This window comes from Copadichromis virginalis, linkage group LG22 (assembly GCF_057382275.1).
Source record: "Copadichromis virginalis isolate Kocher_CV1m ecotype Utaka linkage group LG22, C_Virginalis_male_GT1.1, whole genome shotgun sequence".
Lineage (NCBI taxonomy): Eukaryota > Metazoa > Chordata > Actinopteri > Cichliformes > Cichlidae > Copadichromis > Copadichromis virginalis.
Genome location: NC_140638.1, coordinates 32,940,357 through 32,965,467, shown reverse-complemented (window position 1 = coordinate 32,965,467; position 25,111 = coordinate 32,940,357). Strand labels below are relative to the sequence as shown.

Here is a 25,111-nt window from a genome sequence, read left to right as displayed (position 1 = left end):
CCCGGCCGGATCGGTGTGGTTATTCTTCGATCACCTCTTGTACCCTTCCTCAATATTGAATCTTAACAGGGCCCTTAGGGACTAGTAAAGCGCTATATAAATACAGGCTTTTTTTTTTTTTTTTACCATTTATTTATTGAAAAGTATCGGTATCAGCGATAGTGGCACGTGTTTACTTGGTATCGGATTGATACCAAAATATGCAGTATCGCACACTACTACTAATAAGCTTGTGTGCTGCAGGGTAGCTTTAAATTTTAATTTGATAAGTTCTGGGACCTGCAGGTAAAAGAACCTTGGGAGGTGCTGGGTATGGATTTAATTGGACCACTCCCAGAAACACGTCTAGACACACGTCCAGGACTGCAGCGGAGGTCTCTGCAATCATGAACTCTAAGTTACACATGTTTGGGATGGTCAGGAAAATCATCACTGACCAAGGAAAGGAGTTTGTGAACTTGTGAAAGTGTTATTCGTACCTTGACATATGATATAATGTATTTAGGCTAAGTCTGCTCATGCAGTTCAACAACAGCATTTTCAGCATGCTGAATGTTAAACATGCTGTCTCCAGTGCTTACCACCCCCAGACCAACATTTGGATATCTAACCTCGAGTAACTCATATGAAATTAGTCATGCTTATTTATCTATTCTACAATACAACTCAAAGGATGAGAGGACCAACCAGAACATTAAGCGTGCTCTCAGAAAGTACGTCAACCAGAACCACGATGACTGGGACGTTCACCTTGCTGCTGTGGTGTATGCTATCAACACTGCATTCCTGTTTTGACATTTTGTATTACTTTTAAGATACTTTACAGTGTAGCATCGTTTTAAGAATGTGTTTTTAAACTTAATTTTAAAAAAAGTTATTGACAAGTGCAAGAGAAAATGAAATAATGGAGAGATTTTGTGTGATCAGTACTCCACCCGTCACAGTCCCTATTTCCTGCTCTTCCACCGACATCCACGTCTTCCTGCTGTGATGAACACCTGTCCCATGGGTGAGGACTTTGAGGTTGCAAACCCAGAAGAGGACATCAACACAAGAGTTGAGGAGATGACTGTTCTGATTAAAACGGTCTGTGCAATTAAAGAAGGGTGAGTAAAAGGGAAAATGTAATACAGTGTGTTGGTCAAGCAGGTGATGATGCTCTTTTGTCAGGTGATCCAAAAAGGAGACAAACTGGAGATAAATTATTCAGCCAGCACCAAGGACCGTACACTGTGGCCAGCGTCACACCAAGTGGGGTGGCCAGTATTGTGAAGGGAGCAACTTGCCAGAAGGTAAACATGTCCAGGCTGAGGAAATACCACAGATCAAAAAGTAAGAGTATGAGTAGGGTTGCCAACCGTCCCTTAAAATACGGAATCGTCCCGTATTTCGAAACAAACGTACACGTCCCGTATTGAGCTAATAAGGGACGCACTTTGTCCCGTAATACAGTGAGAATCAAAAGTAGTCTATAACTTTTAATGGAATTAACGCTTTGTTTGAAAACATAATTCCCAGCCCCTCTCCTGCTTTGTGACCAATGAGCTGACAGCACACTTACGAGTATGACAATTCAGATTACCGCTCATCTCATTGGTCGAGGAAAGGTCGCTTACGGAGAAAATACCGGAAGACAACAGATGACCACAACAAGAAGCATGGCCAACAGGGAAACAAATGCCGACACTGCGGTGCAAGTAGTGATGGTGAGATGAAGCCTCATGATGAACTGAAGCTTCCCATCCAACTGGTCGACTCATGGTTCGAAGCATTGTGATGATTCATTTGCTCTACTGCGCCATCAAGTGGACAATTCAAGTGAAACGGGCTCAATGATTATAATGATGTGATGTGTAAACCGCTAAACTGAATAAATAAATTGTTTTTCATGGTTATTTATCCCGAATATTGTCTCAGTATGTCTGATACAAAAGAGAAAGTGGAAACTATCAGTACACAGTTTTTGGGATGATTGTGTAACTGCGTAATCATGCTTATGTACATCTCAATAATGACACAAACTAGTGTGTGGCACTTCAAATTGAATGAATAAAGGAATTACTATTGTTCATGACACCAATAACTGAACTCTAAATATTAGTTATATTTAATATTATAATAATTTTATATTATATTAATTTAATTAATGTTTGTGTATAATAAATTGGCAGCTTAACACAGGAATGTACATGGAAACAAAAAGGGAGGGAGTTGTGATGTGAATGTGCTTGTGACTTTTCCCTAGTGTCATGAGCACTGTTATAAAGTTTTCATTTGTTTTTATTCAAAAATAGCAGCTTTTCCACAGTGCTGGGCTTAAGACGGTTCCTCTTTTTTGAGAGGATTTCTCCTGCTTTTGAAAATATCCTCTCACAGGGCACAGATGAAGCAGGGGTTGCAAGAAAAACCACAGCAAGTTTATACAAGTTTGGATAAAGAAATTTGTGTCCAGTACTCCAGTAGCTATGTAACACGTACGTAATCCAATTCCACAACACGATGTGATGGGGGAATCAGCTGTGTTTTGCTGCCCATTTTATTTCGAATCTGGCGCGAACCGGTGAACCAGTTCCCGAATCAGTCACGTGGTACGGACTGCCCGCGAGGCCTCGAACGTCACTGCATACGTAATCAACGCAAGCCTCGATACGCGCTTCAGAAAAACGCCCCCGCGATTACCCGACGCGCGATTCGAAGCTTCGACACACAGGACACATCACTAGGTGCAAGTCTCGGACGACAGTACACCTAAAGCTGGGCAGACACTGTGCGATTTTTTCAGTCACGTTATTCAGCTCCTGCTCAAACTGCACGATTGACTCGCAGGGGTTAGAAGTTGGTAGGTCACGATGCAGGTCTCACACTATACCGCCCGATGCTCTAATGCGACCTGAGTGCTCACACTGTGCCTCCATAAAATGAAGGTTATAACAGAAAATGTCGCGCTCTCTCTCTCCGTCTTACACTCACACAGACACACACACCACCACCATCAACTTTGCTAAATTGCTAATGAAAAACATTGATCGGGCAGCTGTGACTGAGCAGCAATGTAAATCCAACTATTTTCACGGTTGTGTGCCTCCATCGCTTGTGTCCAGATCACACGCAGCACTGCCGTGCTGCTCCATCTTTTACACCAACGTTTACGTGTTTGCGCGCGAGCAGTGTGAGCGGCTGTGGTGAGACCCTCACGAGCGATTGATGATCGGGAGCTGGTCGTGAGGTGTTAATCACTTCTCGTTACCCCACGTATACTACACGATGCACGATGAAGGCCAAAATCGGTCCGATCACTCAAAAATCGGCTCAAAATGGGCCAAAAATCGCACAGTGTAAGCCCAGCATTAGAGCAGCAATGTTTGTTCCCCTCAGAGAAAGGGAAGAATGGGAAAAGGAAAACACCTGGCTGGAAAAAGTTAATGTGGGCATGTGCAGTGAATATCAGCGCTATGTGGCCAGAAGTGTGATAATATAACTTATTTTGTGTAATAAACAACTGCAAGGATAGATGATTACAACAAATAGATGACTAATACATAAAAGTAATACATAGATGAATAATGATGATGAGTTATGATGCGTAGTCATGGGAACAAGCGGGTTTACAAACAGGAGCAGCTGATTAGCATTAGAAAAGCTGAAATAATACCTCAGCTGAAGCCAATTGTACTAAATGCACTAAATGTGCACTGTTACAAGAATGTTTTTCTTTCTATTGTTTTCTATTATTTTAAGTTAAGCAGGACAGAGATTTAAAAGAAAGATTTACCTGCCTGTACCGCCGGTCAGAGGAGGACACGAGAGATTCAGCAGGTTGTTTACGCTGAATAAATGGCTTACAGTGGGGCAAAAAAGTATTTAGTCAGCCACCGATTGTGCAAGTTCCCCCACCTAAAATGATGACAGAGGTCAGTAATTTGCACCAGAGGTACACTTCAACTGTGAGAGACAGAATGTGAAAAAAAAAAATCCATGAATTCACATGGTAGGATTTGTAAAGAATTTATTCGTAAATCAGGGTGGAAAATAAGTATTTGGTCACCTCAAACAAGGAAAATCTCTGGCTCTCACAGACCTGTAACGTCTTCTGTAAGAAGCTTTTCTGTCCCCCACTCGTTACCTGTATGAATGGCACCTGTTTGAACTCATCATCTGTATAAAAGACACCTGTCCACAGCCTCAAACAGTCAGACTCCAAACGCCGCCATGGCCAAGACCAAAGAGCTTTCGAAGGACACCAGGAAAAGTATTGTAGACCTGCACCAGACTGGGAAGAGTGAATCTACAATAGGCAAGCAGCTTGGTGTGAAAAAATCAACTGTGGGAGCAATCATCAGAAAATGGAAGACATACAAGACCACTGATAATCTCCCACGATCTGGGGCTCCACGCAAGATCTCATCCCGTGGGGTCAAAATGATCATGAGAACGGTGAGCAAAGATCCCAGAACCACACGGGGGGACCTGGTGAATGACCTGCAGAGAGCTGGGACCAAAGTAACAAAGGTCACCATCAGTAACACACTACAACGGCAGGGAATCAAATCCCGCAGTGCCAGACGTGTTCCGCTGCTGAAGCCAGTGCATGTCCAGGCCCGTCTGAAGTTTGCCAGAGAGCACATGGATGATACAGCAGAGGATTGGGAGAATGTCATGTGGTCAGATGAAACCAAAGTAGAACTTTTTGGTATAAACTCAACTCGTCGTGTTTGGAGGAAGAAGAATACTGAGTTGCATCCCAAGAACACCATACCTACTGTGAAGCATGGGGGTGGAAACATCATGCTATGGGGCTGTTTTTCTGCCAAGGGGACAGGACGACTGATCCGTGTTAAGGACAGAATGAATGGGGCCATGTATCGTGAGATTTTGAGCCAAAACCTCCTTCCATCAGTGAGAACTTTGAAGTCCTTAGGGACTAGTAAAGCGCTATATAAATACAGGCCATTTACCATTTAAATAAATGCAGATGCTTAATAACACAAGCTGTTGGTACGAAATTGATCTAACCTTGTTCATTCTTTTATAGAACCTCACAAGACATTACAGAAAGGTCACACAAGAATTATTTGGTAGAGGACTATTTTTGTGTGTGTGCATGTGTTTGTGTCCATTTTTTGGTTTTGTTTTTGTGTCTCCCACAGCCTGTCATTGCTGGATTTTAGTTCAGCAGATTTAGCCTGATAAACTGGCAGATAAACACAGAGGCCACACAGTAAAATGTACTGCCAAATTTTGCACCATTCGCTAATATGCACTTCTGAAGGAACTTTGGCGGAGACATTCAACTGATGTCTTTTGTTTTCATGTGTGAGGATCGTTAGGGGAGGCGGGGGGGGGGGACCTTGAGTTGACACTGTTGAAAGAATAGGGTCTAAGGTGAGACTGAGACAAAAGATAAAACTTTGTCTTTTGAGAAAGCCAAGGGTGTGGACAACAGTTATGGAAAGTAGTCCCCTGCTGAATAAAGGTCTATCTACTAAAGGGAGAAAGAAAGTGTTGAGTACTGTTCACTGTGTTTCCATTAAAATTAAATTTGACATGACAAATGGCATATATCAATAAACAGTGAAGGTTCAGTTCAGTGTCCCATTTTAAGATATGGGACATAGAAAAAATACTCTATGAACTACTATGGAAATTCTGGCTACATGCAAACAAACACAAAGTGTTTATTTGGAAGAGTTTGTGATGAACCATTTGGAGAAAAGTGTGAACCTATGATTATTATCATGTGTTGTTGTCTCCATTTGTTTATTTGTTTTTTTTAATAAGGTTTAGATGTATGCAAATATCATTTTTATCCATGCAATTTTTTGATTGCTCTATACATAACAAATGTGAAAAATATTGTTTTTCTTTGTTTTGTTCAGATGTGACTCAGGCCACCACTCAGACAGGGGAAGAGTTGTGACAGATGTGTGAATATTTTATAATAAATGTTCTTGTTTTAAATTTTGGTTTTCGTTGACTGTTTATTCATCCTTATGGTATATGTGTCATTAGTTTAAATTCTCAAAAAGAGATGTAGGAAGACTAAGAGGAGGATGAAACTTTTTCACATGAAATGTATAATAATAACAAGTATTGTGAATAAGAAATGCGTTTCTAACATAGATGTTTATGAATCAAGATTTATAAAACACTAGTTATGTAACTGGTATCATTTTGGCTTTAAAATAAAAACAATCGAACTTGTGTTTTATGAACAATTTGATGTTTTGATAATAATTAATAACTGCATTCAATGTCACTGATAGTTTTAAAGACATTAATATTAAAATGTATAAATTACACTTGAAAGCTGTACACTACTTCATTTTCAGTGTTTGTGAGCTTTTCCTTGCTCAAAAGCAAGGTAAGCTTTAGGTGACACTGTTGAAAAGAGTAAGGTGTAAGGCGAGGGAGATGTTCAAACTGAGATGATAGATAAAACTGTGTCTATTGAGAAGGTCAAGATGTGGACTACAGATGTGGAAATTAGTACCCTGCTGATTAAAGCTTTTAACTAGTAAAGGGGGACAAAGGTCTTGACTACTCTATGTTGTGTTTCCAGACTGTTTTTTAATTAAAACATGAAAACAACTTTGCTGTCCATTTTGACAGCTTCTTTGTTTGACAAACAAGTATCCTCTGTAGTTAAATGTAGTTTCTACTAAATGCATCAAATCCCCAAGGCCAAGTACTGCATACCACACGAGGACCTTAAGAAAGTTATTCATGCTTTTGTGACCTCTTGATTAGACTATTATAATTCCCTTTACTTTGGTCTCCACTCCACCCTTCTTTATAGATTGGAGCTTTTGCAGAATGCTGCAGCACGTTTTTTCCCAGGAATTGGAAGGTTTGCCTCTATTACCCTGGTCCTTCCTGACCTGCATTGGCTTCATATCAAATATAAGTTAATATGAGCATTGAGTTTAAAATTCTGTTGCTTACCTTTAAAATCATAAACAGTACTGCGGCATGTAACCTTAGGAGAGCCGTAAGACCATCAGGACAATGACTTTTAGTGCAGCCTAGATCTCAGCTAAAGCAAAGAGGTAACCATGCTTTTGCCCTGGCATGCCCGAGACTCTGGAACAATCTTCCTTCTGCTATTTGCGTCTTTTATTCCATCCATTCATTTAAATCAGGGTTAAAAACTTAACTGTTTGACTAAGCATTTTCAGTGAGTTGTGAGTTCATTCCCTTTATTTTATTCCCATGTTATTTATCTTCTATTGATGTACCAATGTATAAATATGGCCACCTTATATTTACAAATAGTCATTGATTGTGTTTTTTTAAATTATGCTGACATAATTTATTTCTCATTTTATCTGTATTGTTTGTTTAATTATCATTTCTATTTTGTTAGTTTGTACTCTGTTATGCTGTTATGTCTGTTATGTTTGAACCTTGTTGTGAAGCACTTTGGTGTACCGTATTGTAAATTTGACATGACAAATGGCATATATCACGGGAAATTCATGTAAATAGAGCTCCTCCAGATATTGGCTTAATTTTTATATAATAGGAAGTAATTGAGTAATGCTGCTTAATTTTTGTAATAATTATTGGTTATTTTGTTTAAAACCAACAACAAACAACCAGTGTTGTAGAAAAGTAGAACCCCTAACCTTTCCCCCTCCTGACCCCTCCTCTTTAGTTTTACTCTCCCTTCCTTACAGTGGCAGTGATTGGTTAAATCCTGTTGAGTGATGTTCTCTTCAGGTTGGGTATTTAGAGACTATGGCTTAGATATTTTGTCTTAAACTTTATTGCACGGTCCTAGGTATCGGCTGAATCATCCTGTTTCCCCTTTTCGGCTCTTCTCCTTCTCCACGGCATCCTCCTCCTCTTCTTGGGCTTCTTCTGTACATCCTTTCATGTGTTGTTAATTATTAGTCCTTCCCCCAATGTCTTTATTCCCCACAATCCATAAAAAGGTATAGTTGACACACTCTGCAATGTCACCTTTTTTGATAGTAAAAGACCCATAGCCACAAATCTCCCATAACTCTCTGGAGGGGATTCGGGCTCCAAGAGAAAAGAACTTTATCATTTTGGTTTTCTTATTCATATCAAACAATAATATGTAACCCATGCAATTAGTATTTACAATAAACCATCACACTGTTAGTGTTTCACTCTCTGTTCAAACCAGTTATCATGCAATTCTGTTACGGGGACTTATGGCTATCAGGAGTACATATACCACTTTAATCTTGACTTTTTAGTCTTGGATTTTTTTTTTTTTGTGACAATTTGCCCTGTAACACAATTATGATCTGTTCCTCCACATATACATTTCTATGCTTTAACAGCAAACAACAGATTTCCAGACCATTTTCTTGGTTGAAACTTTCTTTATTTCACACTATACCTCTAAAACTTACCTCTATAAGTATATTCTAAGGTTTTATTCAATTTAGCCTCATATAACAGTCGGAGAATATGATGAGGTATCCGGGCTTGGCTCCTGAAAATTACAACAGGAAATCCAGATCTTTCTGCCCTCCCTCCCTCAGACATTGAAGTCTCCACGGATTATTTTAGACCATATTATATATACTTCATATTAACAACATCATAGGAATACAAGATTATTAAGATCCAAACCCATAACAAATATATACAAATAAAGAACCAGAGAAACGTATTTCCCACAAACGTTTCTCAGGCAGGCACATTCAGACCCGTTGGCATATAAGTTTTCAGTCTGTCTATCCAGATCTTCTCCATCCTCCTCCGCTGACCGACCGACCAACCCGGATTAGCCTGCAGGCCCATGATGCTCAGGGCCTCCTCTGTGTGTTCCCTGAAGTGGATGGCCACTGTGGAACACGGCTCACCTGCCCGAACGGCATACAGGTGTTGCTGTAAGCGCCCTCTCAGGCAGGCCCCAGTTTCCCCCACATACATTATCCCACAACACCTACACTGTATTGCATAAACCACATTTTTTACCTCCAAGGAAAATCTTCCAGAGACCGCCCAAGAGGCCCCACTATGCGGATTATTAATCATGTGGCTATATGTCAAAAAGCGCTTGAGTGCATCAGGTGGTTCTCTTTCCCTCCCCCCCAGTTTGGCCCTAACCAAAAGGTCACCCAAACTAGGATTTTTCCTAAAGGCCTTAATCAAACGTACCTCAAATACACGACCCCGAGTTTTCATGTCACCAAGGTTCTGTTGGACACCGGCAAGAAAAGGTTTGTAACTCTCATGGAACGTACTAACAAAAGGTAAAAGACTATCCCTTTCAACTTCATCCCCGATGGCATTTGGATCGAGAGGAGTGCCCTTATCATCCTCCTCACGGGCGCTCGGAGTGCAGAGGTTCGAGAGTGTATCTCTGTATACTCTCCTCAAAAAGGAACGTGAATAGCCCCTCCTTCTCAAACTTTTAAACAATATGCGCGTTGCATTATTGAAGTCCTCCCTTTTACTGCATATCCTGTGAAACCTTAATATCTGTGATTTTACAATCCCTCAGAACGTGTGAGGTGGATGGTAACTGGATTTGTATGAACGCATGCGTATCGGTGGGCTTAAAGTATACTCTCGTGTGCAGCCTCTTCTCCTCCTCCCCCTCCTCAAAAAAAAAAACCGTAGTATCTAAGAAATTAATCTCAATATGGCTATACTCATACTTCAACTTTATTGATGGGTGGTTAGTATTTAATATATGTACAAACTGATGGAAGGTGTCCTCCCCGTGTGCCCACGCGCCCACAATATCATCCAAGAAACGTAAATAAAATACTGGCTGTAAAGGGCACTTGGCCAGCGCCTCTCTCTCCCATTCGCTCATATAAATGTTCGCGTATGAAGGAGCATATCTTTGGCCCATCGCCGTGCCCTCCATCTGTAAATAGACTTTATTTTCAAATTGAAAGTCATTATTAACCAGGCAGATTTCTAGCAGCTTCAGAATCTCCACGTCCGGACGCGCAGCATCCGGATAACGGCGGAAGATATTGCTGACTGCTCTCAGACCCATTTCAGTATTGATGTTCGTATACAAACTATCAATATCTATTGTGAATAAAAATGCATTGATGGGCACTGACATAGAGCGAATGATATTTAAAAAATGATATGTATCCTTGAGATAGCTCGGGTGCCTATTAGATAACGGCCCGAGAAACGAATCAATATATTGCGAAACATTATATGTGGCGCTACTACAGTCCGAGACAATCGGCCTCCCGGGTGGAATTTCAAATTTGACAGTCCAAGTATCGGGGCTCTTATGGATTTTAGGCAAGAGGTAAAACAAACGCAGGCGAGGATCATCCGGGCCCAAGAAATAGTCACGTTGCTTAGCGGAAATATGTTTATTATAGTACAATGAATAAATGATCTTCCTGATACTCCGCTGCACTTCAGATTGGATCGAATGTGAAATACATTTATAATACTTTGTATTGCCCAGCTGTCTTTGGGCCTCCAATCTAAACTGTTGTTTATCCATGATGACTATTTTGGACCCTTTATCCGCCGGTTTTATCACAATGTTTTCATTCTCCTTCAGTTCCCTCAGAGCCTGCCGTTCCTCCCTCGAGAGACCGCCCTCCCCACCCACCTGCGGCCGAAATGAATGAAATAACCGGATATCCCTCTTTATTAGATCTCTGAGCGATTCACTCAAGGTTCCCCACTCCGGCTCCCAAACGGATGGCTGAATAAAGGGCTCTCTACAAAAATCATCATTATCAAAGTAGTCCCTCAACTTTAATCGTCTATGATAATAATGCAAATCACGACGGAGTAGCTCTCGGGAGAAACTACGCGGCTTTGGGCTGAAAGTAAGGCCCTTCTCTAATAGACTTAGTTGTGCTGACGATGGAACAAAAAGCCTGGAAAGGTTTAACACGTTGGAGGAAGAGGACCAACTTAAATCTAGCAGAGGAACAGGATTCATCTCCTCAATCCGCTGCTCCACTCGCGGTTCTATCATCCCTCTAAACCCTCACTAAGTCGCAGGCTTTCGCACCAGCTCCCAAAGATTTTTCCAGCAGTCTCCTTCGTTCAGTGAATACCATCTGCTGTAGTGTGAAAATGTTGCTGTGATATACATGGCAAATAATTGTAATGCGTGCTAATGAAATTATTAATCATGGTGAGATTATACTGCTGAGTTTTGGACAATGACTTGGAGAAATGGACGTGAGCTACAAAAATATCCGCATTCGGAAACGCGATTTTTGCACCATTCACCACCCTACGCAATTGCTTGATCGAAGTCTTTTGAGGGTCCTGATCCTTATTATTTAGGCCTATAGATAGCACCACCAGTCCCGTATTGTCACATACCAGTGCTGTCTCCAACAAGTTGAAGAAATGATAGAAATTCGCACCCGGATAGCTCTCCACTTGAATCTGATCGTTATTGAAGGGGGGTATCCTACTTAGATTAGAATCTCCCAAGAAAACTATAGGTTTATTAACCTTAATTCTCCAATCCTGCAGTTTACGACTAACCCGCGCCCGATGGTAAGTTGGCGTATGCCACACCCTCTCCACGCTCTTCGTCTCGGCCCTCGCCCCCAGGGCCGTTGCTAGCCATTTGGGTGCCCTAAGCACAAATGCTTTATGGTGCCCCCCCCGCCACTGAAAAAAAAAAAAAAAAAAACATTAATACTTTTGAATTTCTCAGTGGAATTTGTTTAATTAAATAACAACAAACATGACAGTTAAACAAATAAATAAGGTTAAAGGAGGTTAAAAATACTGTTACAAATAAATACTGAAACAAAAATTGAACATTGGAACAAGAACAAAGAGCCTGGCAATAATGTGTAATTTTTTTTTATAAAAAAATAATATATATAATATAATAGTATTATTATTAATATATTTACAAATAGTTTCACAATAGAATTTAAATAAGAAACTTAAATAAGAAAAATAAGAATTTGAACACAAAAGCCACATTCCTTAAGTAACTATGTTAAACATTTTTACAATTCGTTGTCAGAGTATGCCCTAGACTCTAGGGCATACTCTGACAACCAGAAAATGCAGGCGTGTGCCTCTCTAGAGAGGCACACGCCTGCATTTTCTGGTTGCAAAATCAGCTATAAGGTCATCATATGATAGCTTCTGAGCCACGTCACCATTGATGCTGATAACAGCCAGACCACTTAAACGTTCCTGCCCCATTGATGAACGCAGGTACGTTTTAATGAGTTTGAGCTTTGAAAAGCTTCGCTCAGCAGAGGCAACTGTGACAGGCAGGGTCAGTGCAATACGCAGAGCAATCCACAGATTGGGATATACCTCTTGAAGCTGATTGTCATGTAAAAATGACAGCATTTCCAAAGCAGACGTCTGTGGTGGCAGCTGAGGAAGGTTGATGATTTCCTGCATCATCTCAGGTCCATCAATGTCAGCTACTCCCTTATCTGTCAGTGTCTTCTGTACTTCAGTGCAGTGTTTTTTTAAATCCTCCTTGGACATCCCATTCACTTTGCTGAAATCAAGCAGCACTCCATATTTCTCCTTCACTTGATTCATGGTCTCAAACCTCTCCTGTAGGGAGATTAAAGCAGAGTCCACAACACAATTGAAAAATGTGACCTCAAGCTTTTTAAGGGCATCATGGAGGGGCTCATCAACAGCTTCATATGCAAACTGCCTTTTTGTGCTCCTGAGCCTTTTCTCCTTCAACTGTGGTTCTATGTTCAGGGCCTCACAGAGTTCTTTGGCAGCTGACACAGCCTCATCAAACCCAGACTGTCTGTATTTAGAGAGGTTACTTTTGGCAGTGTCAATGAGCCTGACAGCAACATCGAGCTGCATGGAGCTGGACTGTAGTAACTTGTTCACCTGGTTTGTGATTGTAAGAAGTTCACACCACACGATGGAGCAAATCAAAAATCAAAATGAGGCTACTTCCTCAGCAAGCACTTGAGCCTCCACCTTTGCGACTGCATCACTTACAGCTTCTCTGGCCTCCAGGAGAGCATCCCTCACTTCTTTTGTCTGACTCCGGACAGCAGTTACACTTTGAAGCCTGCTTTCCCATCTAACGTCACTCCAAGATTTAAGTGTCAATTTCACATGTTTTGTTAAAATGGCCCATCGCTGGGTGGCACTGGAAAAGAAATTGAACAACTTCTGCAAATACCCAAAGTAGCCAGTTGCATCTGGAGAGGACTTGGCAGCATCAGCTATGACCAGATTCATCGTGTGAGCTCCACAAGGCACAAACAATGCTCTCGGGTTTAATTGTAGCAGTCTGGCCTGAACACCTTGCTTCTTCCCCTTCATGTTGGCCCCATTGTCATAGGCCTGTCCTCGACAGTTTTCAAATGGAATGCCAAGCTCCTTCAACTTGTCAAGGACAACATTGGACAGGTTAAGGCCAGTTGTTTGCTCCACATTTATATAGCCAAGAAAGTATTCTTTAATATCTGGTTGTGCTTGGAAACAAACAATGCGTACTATGACTGACATTTGTTCAGTGTGACTCACATCTGGAGTACAGTCAAGAATGATGGAGAAGTATTTTGCCAACTGGATTTGCTTCACAATGGCGCGGAATGTTTCTGAAGAGATAATCTGAATTAGTTCGTTCTGTGTCTCAGGGCTGAGGTAATGTGTGTGGGAACCTTCATCTTTTATGTTGGCCAAGTGATTTGCCATTACAAGGTCATATGTTGCCATAAGCTCTACTTCCTTCAAGAAGTTGCCATTGTCCGGCTCATAAAGACAGTCAGAAGAGCCCCTAAAAGACAAATTTCTGGAAGCCAGTGAGAGAGTTATTGAGAGTAATCGTTTGAGAATCTCTCGCCACTTTTTCCTTTCTGCCTCTAGTAAGGTCAACTCCTGTTGATCTATTGCCATGCTTTTCTTTAGCCGTGTGTCCAGTTCGCTCCACTTAAGCATGCACTGTATGTGGTCTTGGCTACACTCATGACCCCTCAAACGGATGTTGATGTTCGACCAGTCACTGAAGCCCTCTGTACTCAGCTTTATATCCTTCACACTGAAAAGCTTACATGCAAAACAGAACACAGCATTGTTCTGCGGTGAGTACACTAACCAGCTCCGGTGAACCTTTTCTCCATTGGGAAGAATTTTGAACTTAAGGCTAGTGTGAAATGCTCTTCCATCAGGCCCCTTTGGAAAATTAAAATTAGAGCTGACATTAAAAGGACCTCTCCGCACAATTTCAACACGATCAGCATCTACAATGTGAGCTGGCCAAAGAGCAGGATCGGTTGAAGGGGGCACACATGTCTCCACAGTGTCACTTTCTGATAGTCTCTCAGTGACAGGACTCTCAGTGGTACTTGTGTATGGAACTGTACCTGAACTGGTGGTTGATGGTTCTTGTTCTTCTTGGCTAGGGATTGTTGCAGGGTCTACAATGGCTGGTGGTTGATGTCCAGGGATGGCACTACTACTGGATGGTTCATCCTGTCCTTGAGATCCTCCTTGAACATATTTAAGCATTGACCCTGCATACAAGAGAAAATATTCAGGGATTTTACAGAAATACAATTTTGAATCTACAGTAGGCCTACGAAAGATTGCATTATAAGACTAATAAATTAAGTAAGTCACTGGTACATTTAAAAATTACTAACTATATTTTACATGTATAGATTTTCATAATGGCAAATGGCAATATAAACATGCTGTACATAATTTGATATAAATGCGCAAGTAGGAAATCTATATTACTGGAAGATATAGGTTTCATATTACAGTTTCACCAACAGATGTCGCCCTTGATCTATGAACCTAAAGAAAGACGAGAACTATTTATATGTTCAGACGTCAATGGCATAAATAAGATATGCGTCTTTATAGATATCCTGAAATGCAGCAACATACAAAGTAATCTTGTCTAATCTGATAATAATACTTGACTGCATCACTGACCTATCCCAAAGTTAAGGTTAATCAGTAGCATGCATGACGTTAGCCAGCTAGCAACCTGAGGAGGGAAATGCTAGTCTCACGAATCACGATAACGTTAGCAATCGTGAGTCACGATTGCTAACGTTATCTGAAAACCGTCAATTGAGTGACCATGATGAGTTGCTTTTAGTAGTCCATTCTATATTCATATCCACAACGTAAACAAACTACCCAACATCAATCATTTGCAACATTTGTTAACACAGTATGAACACTGCTAACAGGAGCTATCACAGAGTTGACGGACATGAGCGTGCAAGCAAGGGCTACAATAATGAACTTTTTTTATTATTATTATTTAAACATTGCCTTACCGGCAAGCGACGCCTGAGTTTCATCACGCTTCCTCTTCTTCTTTCTTTTCTCCGCTCCCGACTCCTGTTGCCGTTTCGAGGCCATGTTCAAACAGGTGTTTACCAATTATAGAACAGACCACTGGGAGTGGGGGGGCACCAGGAGGAGACTGGAGACAGGGCACAAAGCAGATTCACCCCTTTTCTCGGGAAAATTGTTTTATGTTGCTTTTGTATTGTTTAACCATATTAATGCATATGATATTTATAGTATTAATATGGTTTACTTTTTTTTTTTTTACGACCCTGATTTTTTTGGTGCCCTACCGGCCATTTGGTGCCCTACGCAGTGTGCGTTATGTGCGTTTGCGGAGCTACGGCACTGCTCGCCCCAATCGACTCTCACCCCTGTGGGCTCGCGTCTGCTGCGATCCTCAGTTTGCTTTTTTGACCCCACGGTTTTAAATTCTTCCACAGAGTCATTGCTCTCATTATCTTCCTCGCTCAGGTGAAAATTGCTTTTAATATTAAAATAGTAGGGATCAGCGCGGTCCAGTGAGTCACTGCTCAAGGCGCCCGCTGGCTCCTGCTGTTGCAGGGCCTCAATCGTCATCTCACCCACTTCCCTAACCCTAACCCTCTGAAGAAGCGACAGCAGTCGCGAAACGTTAGGGATGCCCCTCAGACCAGCGTGAACCAGGGTTGTAACTCCCCCAGAACAAGGTAATTTGGAGTAAAAACTGTTTTTTTAGCCTCACTTTTTTACTGGGAGTAAAACACAATTGGTTCTCCCAATGTGGGCTTAAATTGAATGATTGAACAAGGCAGTGGGTAATTTAAGTCTCCCACTTTTTGGTTTTAAACCTTTTTATTTAAACTAAGCAGGAATAAGCAAAACTAGCCCTCCCAATTCATATTTTACTTTTTTAACTAAGTGGGAGTAAGTTAACATAGCCCTTCTGCTTCAAGAATTATCTTCTGGGGAAAAGGAAAATTAGTTATTGAGCCCTAAACCAGGAAAGTAAGATTTCTTTTAACCCCCTTCTGGATTTTAAGAGGGGAGCTCAAGTGTGTTTTTAAGCCTATATCTTCCTGTGGGAACTACATAAGACTGCAGCCATCCTAAATGAACTCCAACAAAATAGACTATATAAAGGAGTAATATTATGGGGGAAAGGACACGGTTAAAAGAAACCCAAAAAGGTACAGCACACTGTACAGGAACCACGGAGCGGCAGGCGAAGATGAAATGCATTATGGTGAACCGCCCAAGCTGTTACTGGTTATCACGCATACCAGAAGACTGCTTCGGTGTGATCCAGTGGACTCAGGCTACACGTGGAAAGGCAGGTGAGCTCTCCGGTAAGACTCCTTTTGAAATCCAGATGGATGGGGGTTGGAAGAGGGTCGTAAGAGCTGGTCTGAGGGGACAAGCAAGGTGGGGCAGGGGGGAGAGGTTGATGGACATTCCATTTTTGAAAGCTAAGATAGGCACTTAACATGTAACACAGAGTATGAGTATGTTCAGGTATCTTTTTATGGGTTGGGGAGGAAGGAGGGAAGGATAGTGAGGGAGGGATTAGGTGTAGCACACATTTTTTTAGGAAGATAGCTAAGATGAGGTTTTATTGGATGTATTATTTATGAAAGATTTTATTGGTCTTTTAACTTTTTTCCCCTTGTTTTTGTATCTGGCCTGGTTAAACATAGACGCCTCCACCACACGGGAAGATATATGACACAATCAAGGTAAATCACAGTCTAAACAGACAAACTATAGGGGAGATGATGAGAAATGTCCAAATATGAGTAATATCCCATGGTACCACACAGATCCCCTTTATTCTAATAGATTAATAAAGTGATACCTTAATTGAGGCAGCATAGTTGAAACTAACATTGCTGCCATTGAAAGAATTAGTCATGGAAACGTGTGGTTGTATTATTAAAGGAGGATGCTGCCACATTGAGGAGAGGGCTAGATTGACTAAAGGGATGTAATTCGGCTAGTTGGCCTTTAGGACCATTCAGGACGAATCTGCAAGAACTTTCAGGCAAAGTGTCCAGTCTGGAGATGCAGCTGGAACAGGAGAGTCAGGAGAAAGAGACGGCCCTGTCAAATCTAGATGTGGAATAAATCAGGACGAATAAATCTAACCGAAAATCGTCCGTTAATGAATATAGCATCCAGATTGACAGCTTCATCAGAGCGGGTCTTTTAGATCTACATACTTTATCATAAATAGAGAATTGTCATGGTCCTGGGTCGGTGACCCAGCGCTTTGAGTTCATGATTATTATTTTCTAGTTTATTCTGATTTTGTATTAGTTCTTGGGATTTGGTTGTCGTGTTTATTTTCCCTACCTGTGTCTCCCTCTGTGCTCTGTACAGGTCCCCGACTTTTGTGTTGTAAAGCAGTCTGTGTGTTTCCTGTTTTACTTTGTAGGTCTGTGTCTCGCTATGCCCATTAGTTCCAGCTGTGTCCCCTCCTGTGTGCCATTTCCTGATTACCTGGTGTGTGTATTTGTGTCTGCCTGTGCTTCTCGTCGTGTCGTCTGTGTATCTGCCGTGTGTTTAATGTTATTCCGTGTTTCTCTGAGTCTCTCTGCTCCTCGCTCCTCGTCCTCCTTTTGTATTAGCTTTTCCAGTTTAGGTTTATGTTCAGTTCTGCCCACACCGTGGTTATTGTGCACTGTAAATAAAACCCACTTGCACCTCCGCCACTGTCTGCTTTTGGATCCTCCTTCCTCAGCTCCACACAACTGCCGCCCCAGCCGTGACAAGAATGGCATATGCTTCCCCAACAAAGTTTGCTGGGATTAATGATCCCGAAGTTGAAGCGTTACGTCAAGAATTTCAACTATAAACTGTAATTAACAAATATTTAAATTGTATTTAGTGTAGAAAAATCTGTTTTTACGCTACATTACCTGTTACAGAGCTGGGCAGGATGCTGTGTTTAGGGTTTCGCTTGCTTGCTTGCTTGCAGTCACTGTTAAGCTGTAGACTTTTATGCAGCTGTTGTTGTGATCTGGCACTATAAACATTAAATTATAGCGGCAGCATCAATTGAAGCGAATAACTGTTTTCTTTGTTATAATCCAAAATATTTTGTAATTTCAGTATGCCTGATTGGACCCAGGGGTGAGCAGAGATGATCTGTATACAAGGTGCCTTCAAGTTCATGCAAAGGCAATGGACCTCTTGGTTCGGCAGGTGCGGCTCAGGCGTGCAGCTGAAAGAAAGGTTTGTTTTAAAAGAACAGCTGGATGTCAAAAAAGAAGTGCTGAATAACACTGCCCAGGAGCTGGATGCATTGCAAGCTTCTATTATATTTGCACGTGATGGTAAGTCTTAGTGTATTGTTTGGATGGTATAAACAGTGAATGTTGGCTTACAGTCGGCGCACACCAAGAATCGCCTCTGGTAAGTCCAATGCTAACCCAAATGTTTGCATTTGTGCAGAGAAGTTGCAAGCATCCATTGTTGCTGGGACTGCTGTTCAAGGTGCACCATTCACTTCAGATGTGAATGCCTCAATTGCCCGCAGTGTTGTGGCTGCAATCAAGCATAGCTCCAGTGTGTACATGGAAATGGGAGGATGTTGATGATATATGTGTAGAGGGGTGCCAGTTAGTTAGGTATATAGCTATGGCAAGACAGGACAGTGGCAGCAAGCATAGGGTTTACAGGCTGATAGGAGAGCACACTGTGTTTGGTCAAAAATGGAAAGTCGATATTGGCCCGCCAGTTTACAGATTTTGGGCTGTCGGAAGGGGAGGCTGTGTTGTATGGAAAGCAGGAACATCTGAGGGATGGCATGTGTCTGTTGGATCTTCACACTGCAGTTAGTGTCATCATTAATCACATGAATTATTTTGTTGATGTTGATTGTGGCACACGTAATGCAGCTGGGCTGGCATCTGAGATTAAAAACAGCCACAGCTGTGCCAAACACATGCCTTGACGACCTGATGCTTTACATCAGAAATCTACAGAAGTCTTTAGATGCACAATGGTATGCTGTTAGCAGCATTTCTGTGCAGGCAGGTCAAGCTGATGTTGACGTGGAGAGTAGTGCAGTGTTTGTGGACAGGCATGTTGATACGAATATTACAGCTAAACTTGATAACACTTCTGTCAACCTTGAAACTGTTAATGCTGTCACAGGAGTTGGAGCAGAGGATAGAAGTTGCGTTATAAAGAGTGTGAGAGGATCATTTCCCCAGGCTGATGATCAATTTAAATATGGAGGAGTTCAGTGTATGGCTATAAGTCTGGTTAGCCTGGCAAAACAAAGTTGATAGCGTCCTTTCATGGGAGACAAAAGATCTTGACAGAGTTGTAGTTTTAGGTGACCTTTTGTACATCAATTTGAGAGACTGCAACATGATAAGCACTTCATCCAGTGTGTTGTGTGTCCCCGATTTGCCTAAAAGTTATTGTATTGATGGGCAAAACTTTGAGTTTAAGTATGGAGATTGTTGATGTGCTTGATGGGGAACTCATTGAGAATGGTGTCTACACTACCCTGCAGAGTGGACTGCAAAAGATTTGTGCCATGTATGATACATGTCTTCTGACATTGTGTGGGAGTACATGTGCAGTCATTTCTGAGAATGGACAATATGCAGTAGTTGATTCTCATGCACACAGTGCTGTGGGTTTGGTGAGTGAGCAGGGAAGAAGTGTTGTTTTGTGCTTCAGGTCTCTTGAAGATGTGTTCGGACACATCTGCCGGCTGGCAACTGGCCTGAGTCAGAAGCAAAAGCCTTTTGAAGTAGCTGGTGTTTGTGTTAGGTACCTTGTGGCGTCAGAAAGTGCCAGACCCAAAGACAGTTGTGAAGAAACTAGCAAAACCTTTACACCTGAATCAAGTTTTGATTCAACCCAAGATGAACCAGACATCAGTGGTGTTGGCATTGTGGAGTCTTTAATAGAGGCAGAGAGTTGCAAAGCTTCTGGTAAGACCATGACTAGTTCTGAGTATGATTTAGGTTTATTGTGTAATGATGCAACAAGAAAGCGCAAGATTTCAGTGGGTCACAGTGAAGCAAAAAAGTTAACAGTATGATGTGTCTCAGGTTAGTGAAGTGACAAACAACAAGCTGGTGTTTAGTCCCATTTCTGAGTTGGTTTGTCAGGCTTTGTGCACACAGTTTAATGTGGAGTTTGAAAAAATTAGTGTAACAGCATCTACATGTGTTGGTTTGTTAGGTGTTCCATGCAAAAATGAAAGCATAGTGGCAGATGGGAACTGTTTCTTCAGAGCTATTTCTCAGGTTGTGACTGGCACACAAAAGCACCATCGCAAGATAAGATTTGCCATTGTGAAAGAGTTGGAGAGGAATGCTGCAATATATAGAAATATTTTAAGAACAGAGTATTCATCAGTTGCAAACTACATTCAGAAATCTAAAATGAGAAATGTTAACAGCTGGGCTACAGAAGTTGAAATCCAAGCAACTGCAAACAGTTTAGGAGTTGATGTATTTACATTCTATGATGACCGTTGGCTAAAATACAGCTGCAATGGCAAGCTTTTGTCAGTAAAGGGAATATATTTAGAAAATCGTCATGGGAATCATTATGAGACGGTGGTTTGTGTTTATAAGCCTGAACTGCAGACCTGTTATGGCTACTGCAAAACCAGTCCATCTGTTATTGGAGGATACAGCACTAGGTCTTAGAGTAAGGATAAAAGTACTTTTGAGAAAACACAGGATCACACATTTTGTGCAGATGCAGTAGTACTAGATACAGATGCTGATCTTGAGGTTTTGAATGATGAAGGTCAGGGAAAGATTAGCTTTAGTCCTCTTTCTAATGGAGTTGCACATACTTTATGCTGCAAATTTAATGTTGAATTTGAGAAGCAGGATAAAAACGTTCATTCTGTGTATGGTCCTTTAGGTGTTGTTTGTAAAACATAAGGTTGTAGAGGATGGAAATAGTTTCTTCAGGGCTTTATCTCAAATAATCAATGGTTCTCAGAAGAGTCATAAGAAGATAAGGCTTGCTGTTGTAAAGTACATAGAGAATAATGGTGAAAAGTACATGAAGTTTGTGGGAAAAGGTTATGCTTCAATATCAGAGTATGTTTTAAAGTCAAAGATAAAGTATGTTGGACATTCTGCTACTGACACAGAATTTCAGGCTGCAGCAAATGCTTGTGGATTGGACATATTTATATTTAATGGTGACAAATGGAAAATGTACAGCTGCACGAGTACTGTTGTCATAAATGAAGGGATATATTTAATGTGTCAAAATGGTCATTTTGAGCCAGTAATTTGTGTGCAAGATGTTGATATAACAACATAAGATGCGTGTTATTGCTGGTGTCAAATTAAAAAGGCAGCAAATGAAAGAAAAGGCAGAGCAGTCTGATTTTGTGATGACAAATTTTTTTAAAGTAAAAGATGGACCAGATTTTGTTTGCTGTGTCTGCCATAGGTTGTTATTTAGACATCAGGTGTTACATTGTCAAAAAAGCTATTATAACAAAACTAAAACTGCAGCACTGATTGCAGAAAAATGTATAACTGAAGACTATTTACACAAATGTAATAAAGATTGTGTAAATCCATGTCACTGGTTGGACACAGCTGAAGCTAAACTGTGGATCTGTTATACATGCCATTATAAAATTAAAAATGAAGTGCCTCCAGAGTCTGTAAAAAATAATTTAGAAGTGCAGCCAATTCCACCTGAATTGGCATGTTTAAATAGCTTAGAACAACATTTAATAGCTTTACATATACCATTTATGAAAATGCTAGTCTTACCTAAGGGTGGACAAAATGGAGTACATGGACCAGTGACATGTGTTCCAGCAAACATTGTAGAAACCAATGTCTTACCCCGTTCTAGCATGGAAGGCTCTTTATTACCAGTAAAACTAAAGCACAAGTTGGCTTACAAAGGCCATTATCAATACCAGTTTGTTGACACTATCCACATAAGACAGGCTTTGCAATATTTAAAAGAGTCAAATGTGCATTATAAAGATGTAGAATTCAATGAAAGTTGGCAAAATCACTTTTGTATGCAACAAGATGAAGCTCTGGAAGAGGAGAGCAATAAAAATGCTGTAAGCAGTGTTGCATCTTCAAATGTTGATGATGAGCTTTTGCATCACAGACAGCAGCACTGTATGTTTCAGGACACATGTCTCATGCCTGTTGATATTGGACAGGAAGCACTAGATCAATATTTTACTAACATATTAAATCTAGCTCCAGCAGAAGGGAATAATCCTGTAAAATTACTTTCTGATCATGCAAATGAAGCCAAATGTTTCCCAGTGTTGTTTCCAAAGGGGGTGAATACGTATCATGAAAACGGAGAGAAGCGTTTGACATTGTCCCGTTGTTTTAATAACCGAATTTTACATGCTGATGGGCAGGTTTGCACAAAATGTCGAATATATCTTTTTTTGCTCAGTATATGTCTGAGATTTAACAGGTTATCTCAAATGTTTCAAAAGCATTGCGACAAGGAAAAGGTGATTGTACATATCAGAACGTTAGCCATGAGTTATTGAAAGATGAAGAGTCTTTGAAGAGGTTGTTGGAGTTTGATGATGGGTACCGTTTTCTTAAGCCTATTAGAGGTACTCCAGCTTTTTGGCAGGCAGCACAGCGTGACCTCTTAGCTTGTGTTTGTCAGCTTGGTATCCCCACTTGGTTTTGTTCATTTTCGTCAGCTGACATGCGATGGACAAATCTTCTTTATAGTATTTTGAATCAGCAAGGTAGAACAGAAACAGTTGAACAGTTAGAGTGGGCAGACAGGTATGATTTGCTGCGTCGAAATCTTGTGACTGCAGCAAGGATGTTTGACTTTTGGTGGCATTGTTTTCTGAAGGAGGTACTCATGTCTCCATTGCATCTGATTGGTAAGATTAAGGATTACTTTTACAGAGTAGAATTTCAACAGCAAGGTTCACCTCATGTGCACTGTCTGTTTTGGATTGAGAATGTTCCGCAGACTGATAAAAATACAGATGAAGAGGTGATTCAGTTTATTGATGAATATGTAACATGTGAATTGCCTTCACAAGATGAAACTTTATTGGACATTGTCTCATTTGTACAACAGCATTCAAAGCGGCATTCTAAAACTTGCAAAAAAAAAAAAAAAAAAAAAAAGAACACAGTTTGCCGGTTTAATTTTCCCAGGCCACCATCCAGTCGAACATTTATATGTCGTAGGAAAATTGATGGCGGTGGCGCCACGGCCTCACTGTATCGCGAAAACTCAAAAGCTCCACAATTTAACATGGCCCAGGTGTGTAGTTGACACTGACCAAAGATGAAGCTTATACGACCAAATCCCAAGGAGGAGTTCGAAAAAGTTCGTGGCATGGAAATGGCAAAATTAGAGCCAAAATGTCACCTTCACTACTAAATTATGGACTTCCTGTTGGGTTTGCATCAATGGGCCCACTGACTTTTTTGTTCATCTTGCCATGATACACATGTGTGCCAGATTTTATACATGTAGCTCAAAATATGTGTTCGTAGGGCTGCTTTTAACAAGGCATAGGTGGTGCTACAGAGCCAGTTTCACATGCTCATATGTAAAACCATGAAAATACAAAATTTTTCACCAGACCTGGCATGTGTGCAAAATTTCACGAGTTTTTGAGCATGTTTAGGCCCCCAAAAAGGCCCTTGTTTTGCCTGATTAATAATAAGAAACGGAGCAGATACAATAGGGCCTTCGCACTCTCAGTGCTCGGGCCCTAATTAAGCAGTTTCCTATCAAAATTGCTTAATAAACATTTATTTTGTTTATTTTTATTTTATTAATATTTTCCTTAAATGTGTCAAATATATATTTTCTCATCAAAATGTCCACTGAGCTGTGAGCCAGCGGGCGGCAATGCGCCTTAACATTGGTTGCCAACCAAGAAGAAGCAGCTGTGAGCCAGGAGGGAGGGGGTGAGCGAGTGATTCGTTCGCTCTATGATTCAGCACAGGGAAGGGAGGGGGTGAGTAGCTCAAATTAGAGGTCTGCGCGGGAATGTTTTTTTAGTCCCGCTCCCGCCCGCTCCCGCAAGGTTTTGTACCGCACCCGACCGCTCCCGCTGTATATTCAGTCTTTGTTCACCCGCTGCCCGCTTAGAATAATTTTCTACCCGACCCGACCGTTCCCGCTAAATTTAGATCTGGTTTCCAAAATCTCACATTTAAATGGGGTACCACCAAAAAATAGAGATAACAGATAAAACTGCAGGTTGTGCAATGATTGTATTTATTTTTCTTAAACAAGATGCATTTATCTGTCAACATGCAACATTTATCTTTTAACATGGAAAACGTGTTGCAAAAATAAAATAAATAAAAACGAATACAGCATTGTGGCCTACTTGTTATTTTTATGTAAAATACAAACGTAACATTTTTCTGTCAACACAGTAGGGAAAGTGTCGCGAAAAAAAAAAGTCACTTAAAATTGTAAACAAAAGAACAAAATAGTTGGCCACTGCGAAATTAAATGGTTGTTTAAACTATCAGTTTAACGAAAAAATGTCCCAATGTCGAATTCAAGGTCTCTCCTACAAAAGAAAATATGCATATATAAATACAACAATAAACGACATCTCAAAATTATAAACTATTAATCAAATGAACGAAACTTACTTAAAAAATCCAAATTATTTTAAATTTCCATGCAGGAAAAGAATGTCACTGACTGATGAGGGTTTCAGTACTGAACGTCTCTCCTCCAAAATCCGACCACAAAGGCTGAATGCTCTCTCGGAAGGTGCACTCGTTGCCGGGATGCAGAGGACAAATCTTGCAAGGTTGCTCAGGGCAGGGAACTGGGAACTGTTGGAATTCCACCACTGCAAAATGTTTTGTTGACTTGATAATTCAAGTTT

General features: G+C 40.9%; 1 protein-coding gene and 1 pseudogene across 1 annotated transcript; both read left to right on the top strand.

Annotated features, from left to right (window-relative positions):
- Nucleotides 1-18,605: 18,605 nt before the first annotated feature.
- LOC146683703 (uncharacterized) lies at nucleotides 18,606-21,543 on the top strand. Its single transcript, XM_085445568.1, is given in 9 exon segments — nucleotides 18,606-18,790; nucleotides 18,792-18,974; nucleotides 18,976-19,147; nucleotides 19,149-19,269; nucleotides 19,339-19,516; nucleotides 19,518-19,700; nucleotides 19,702-20,205; nucleotides 20,309-21,148; nucleotides 21,150-21,543. Coding segments are annotated over 9 exon segments (2,760 nt in total).
- LOC146683702 (uncharacterized) lies at nucleotides 21,542-23,926 on the top strand (annotated as a pseudogene).
- The last annotated feature ends 1,185 nt before the right edge of the window (nucleotides 23,927-25,111 follow it).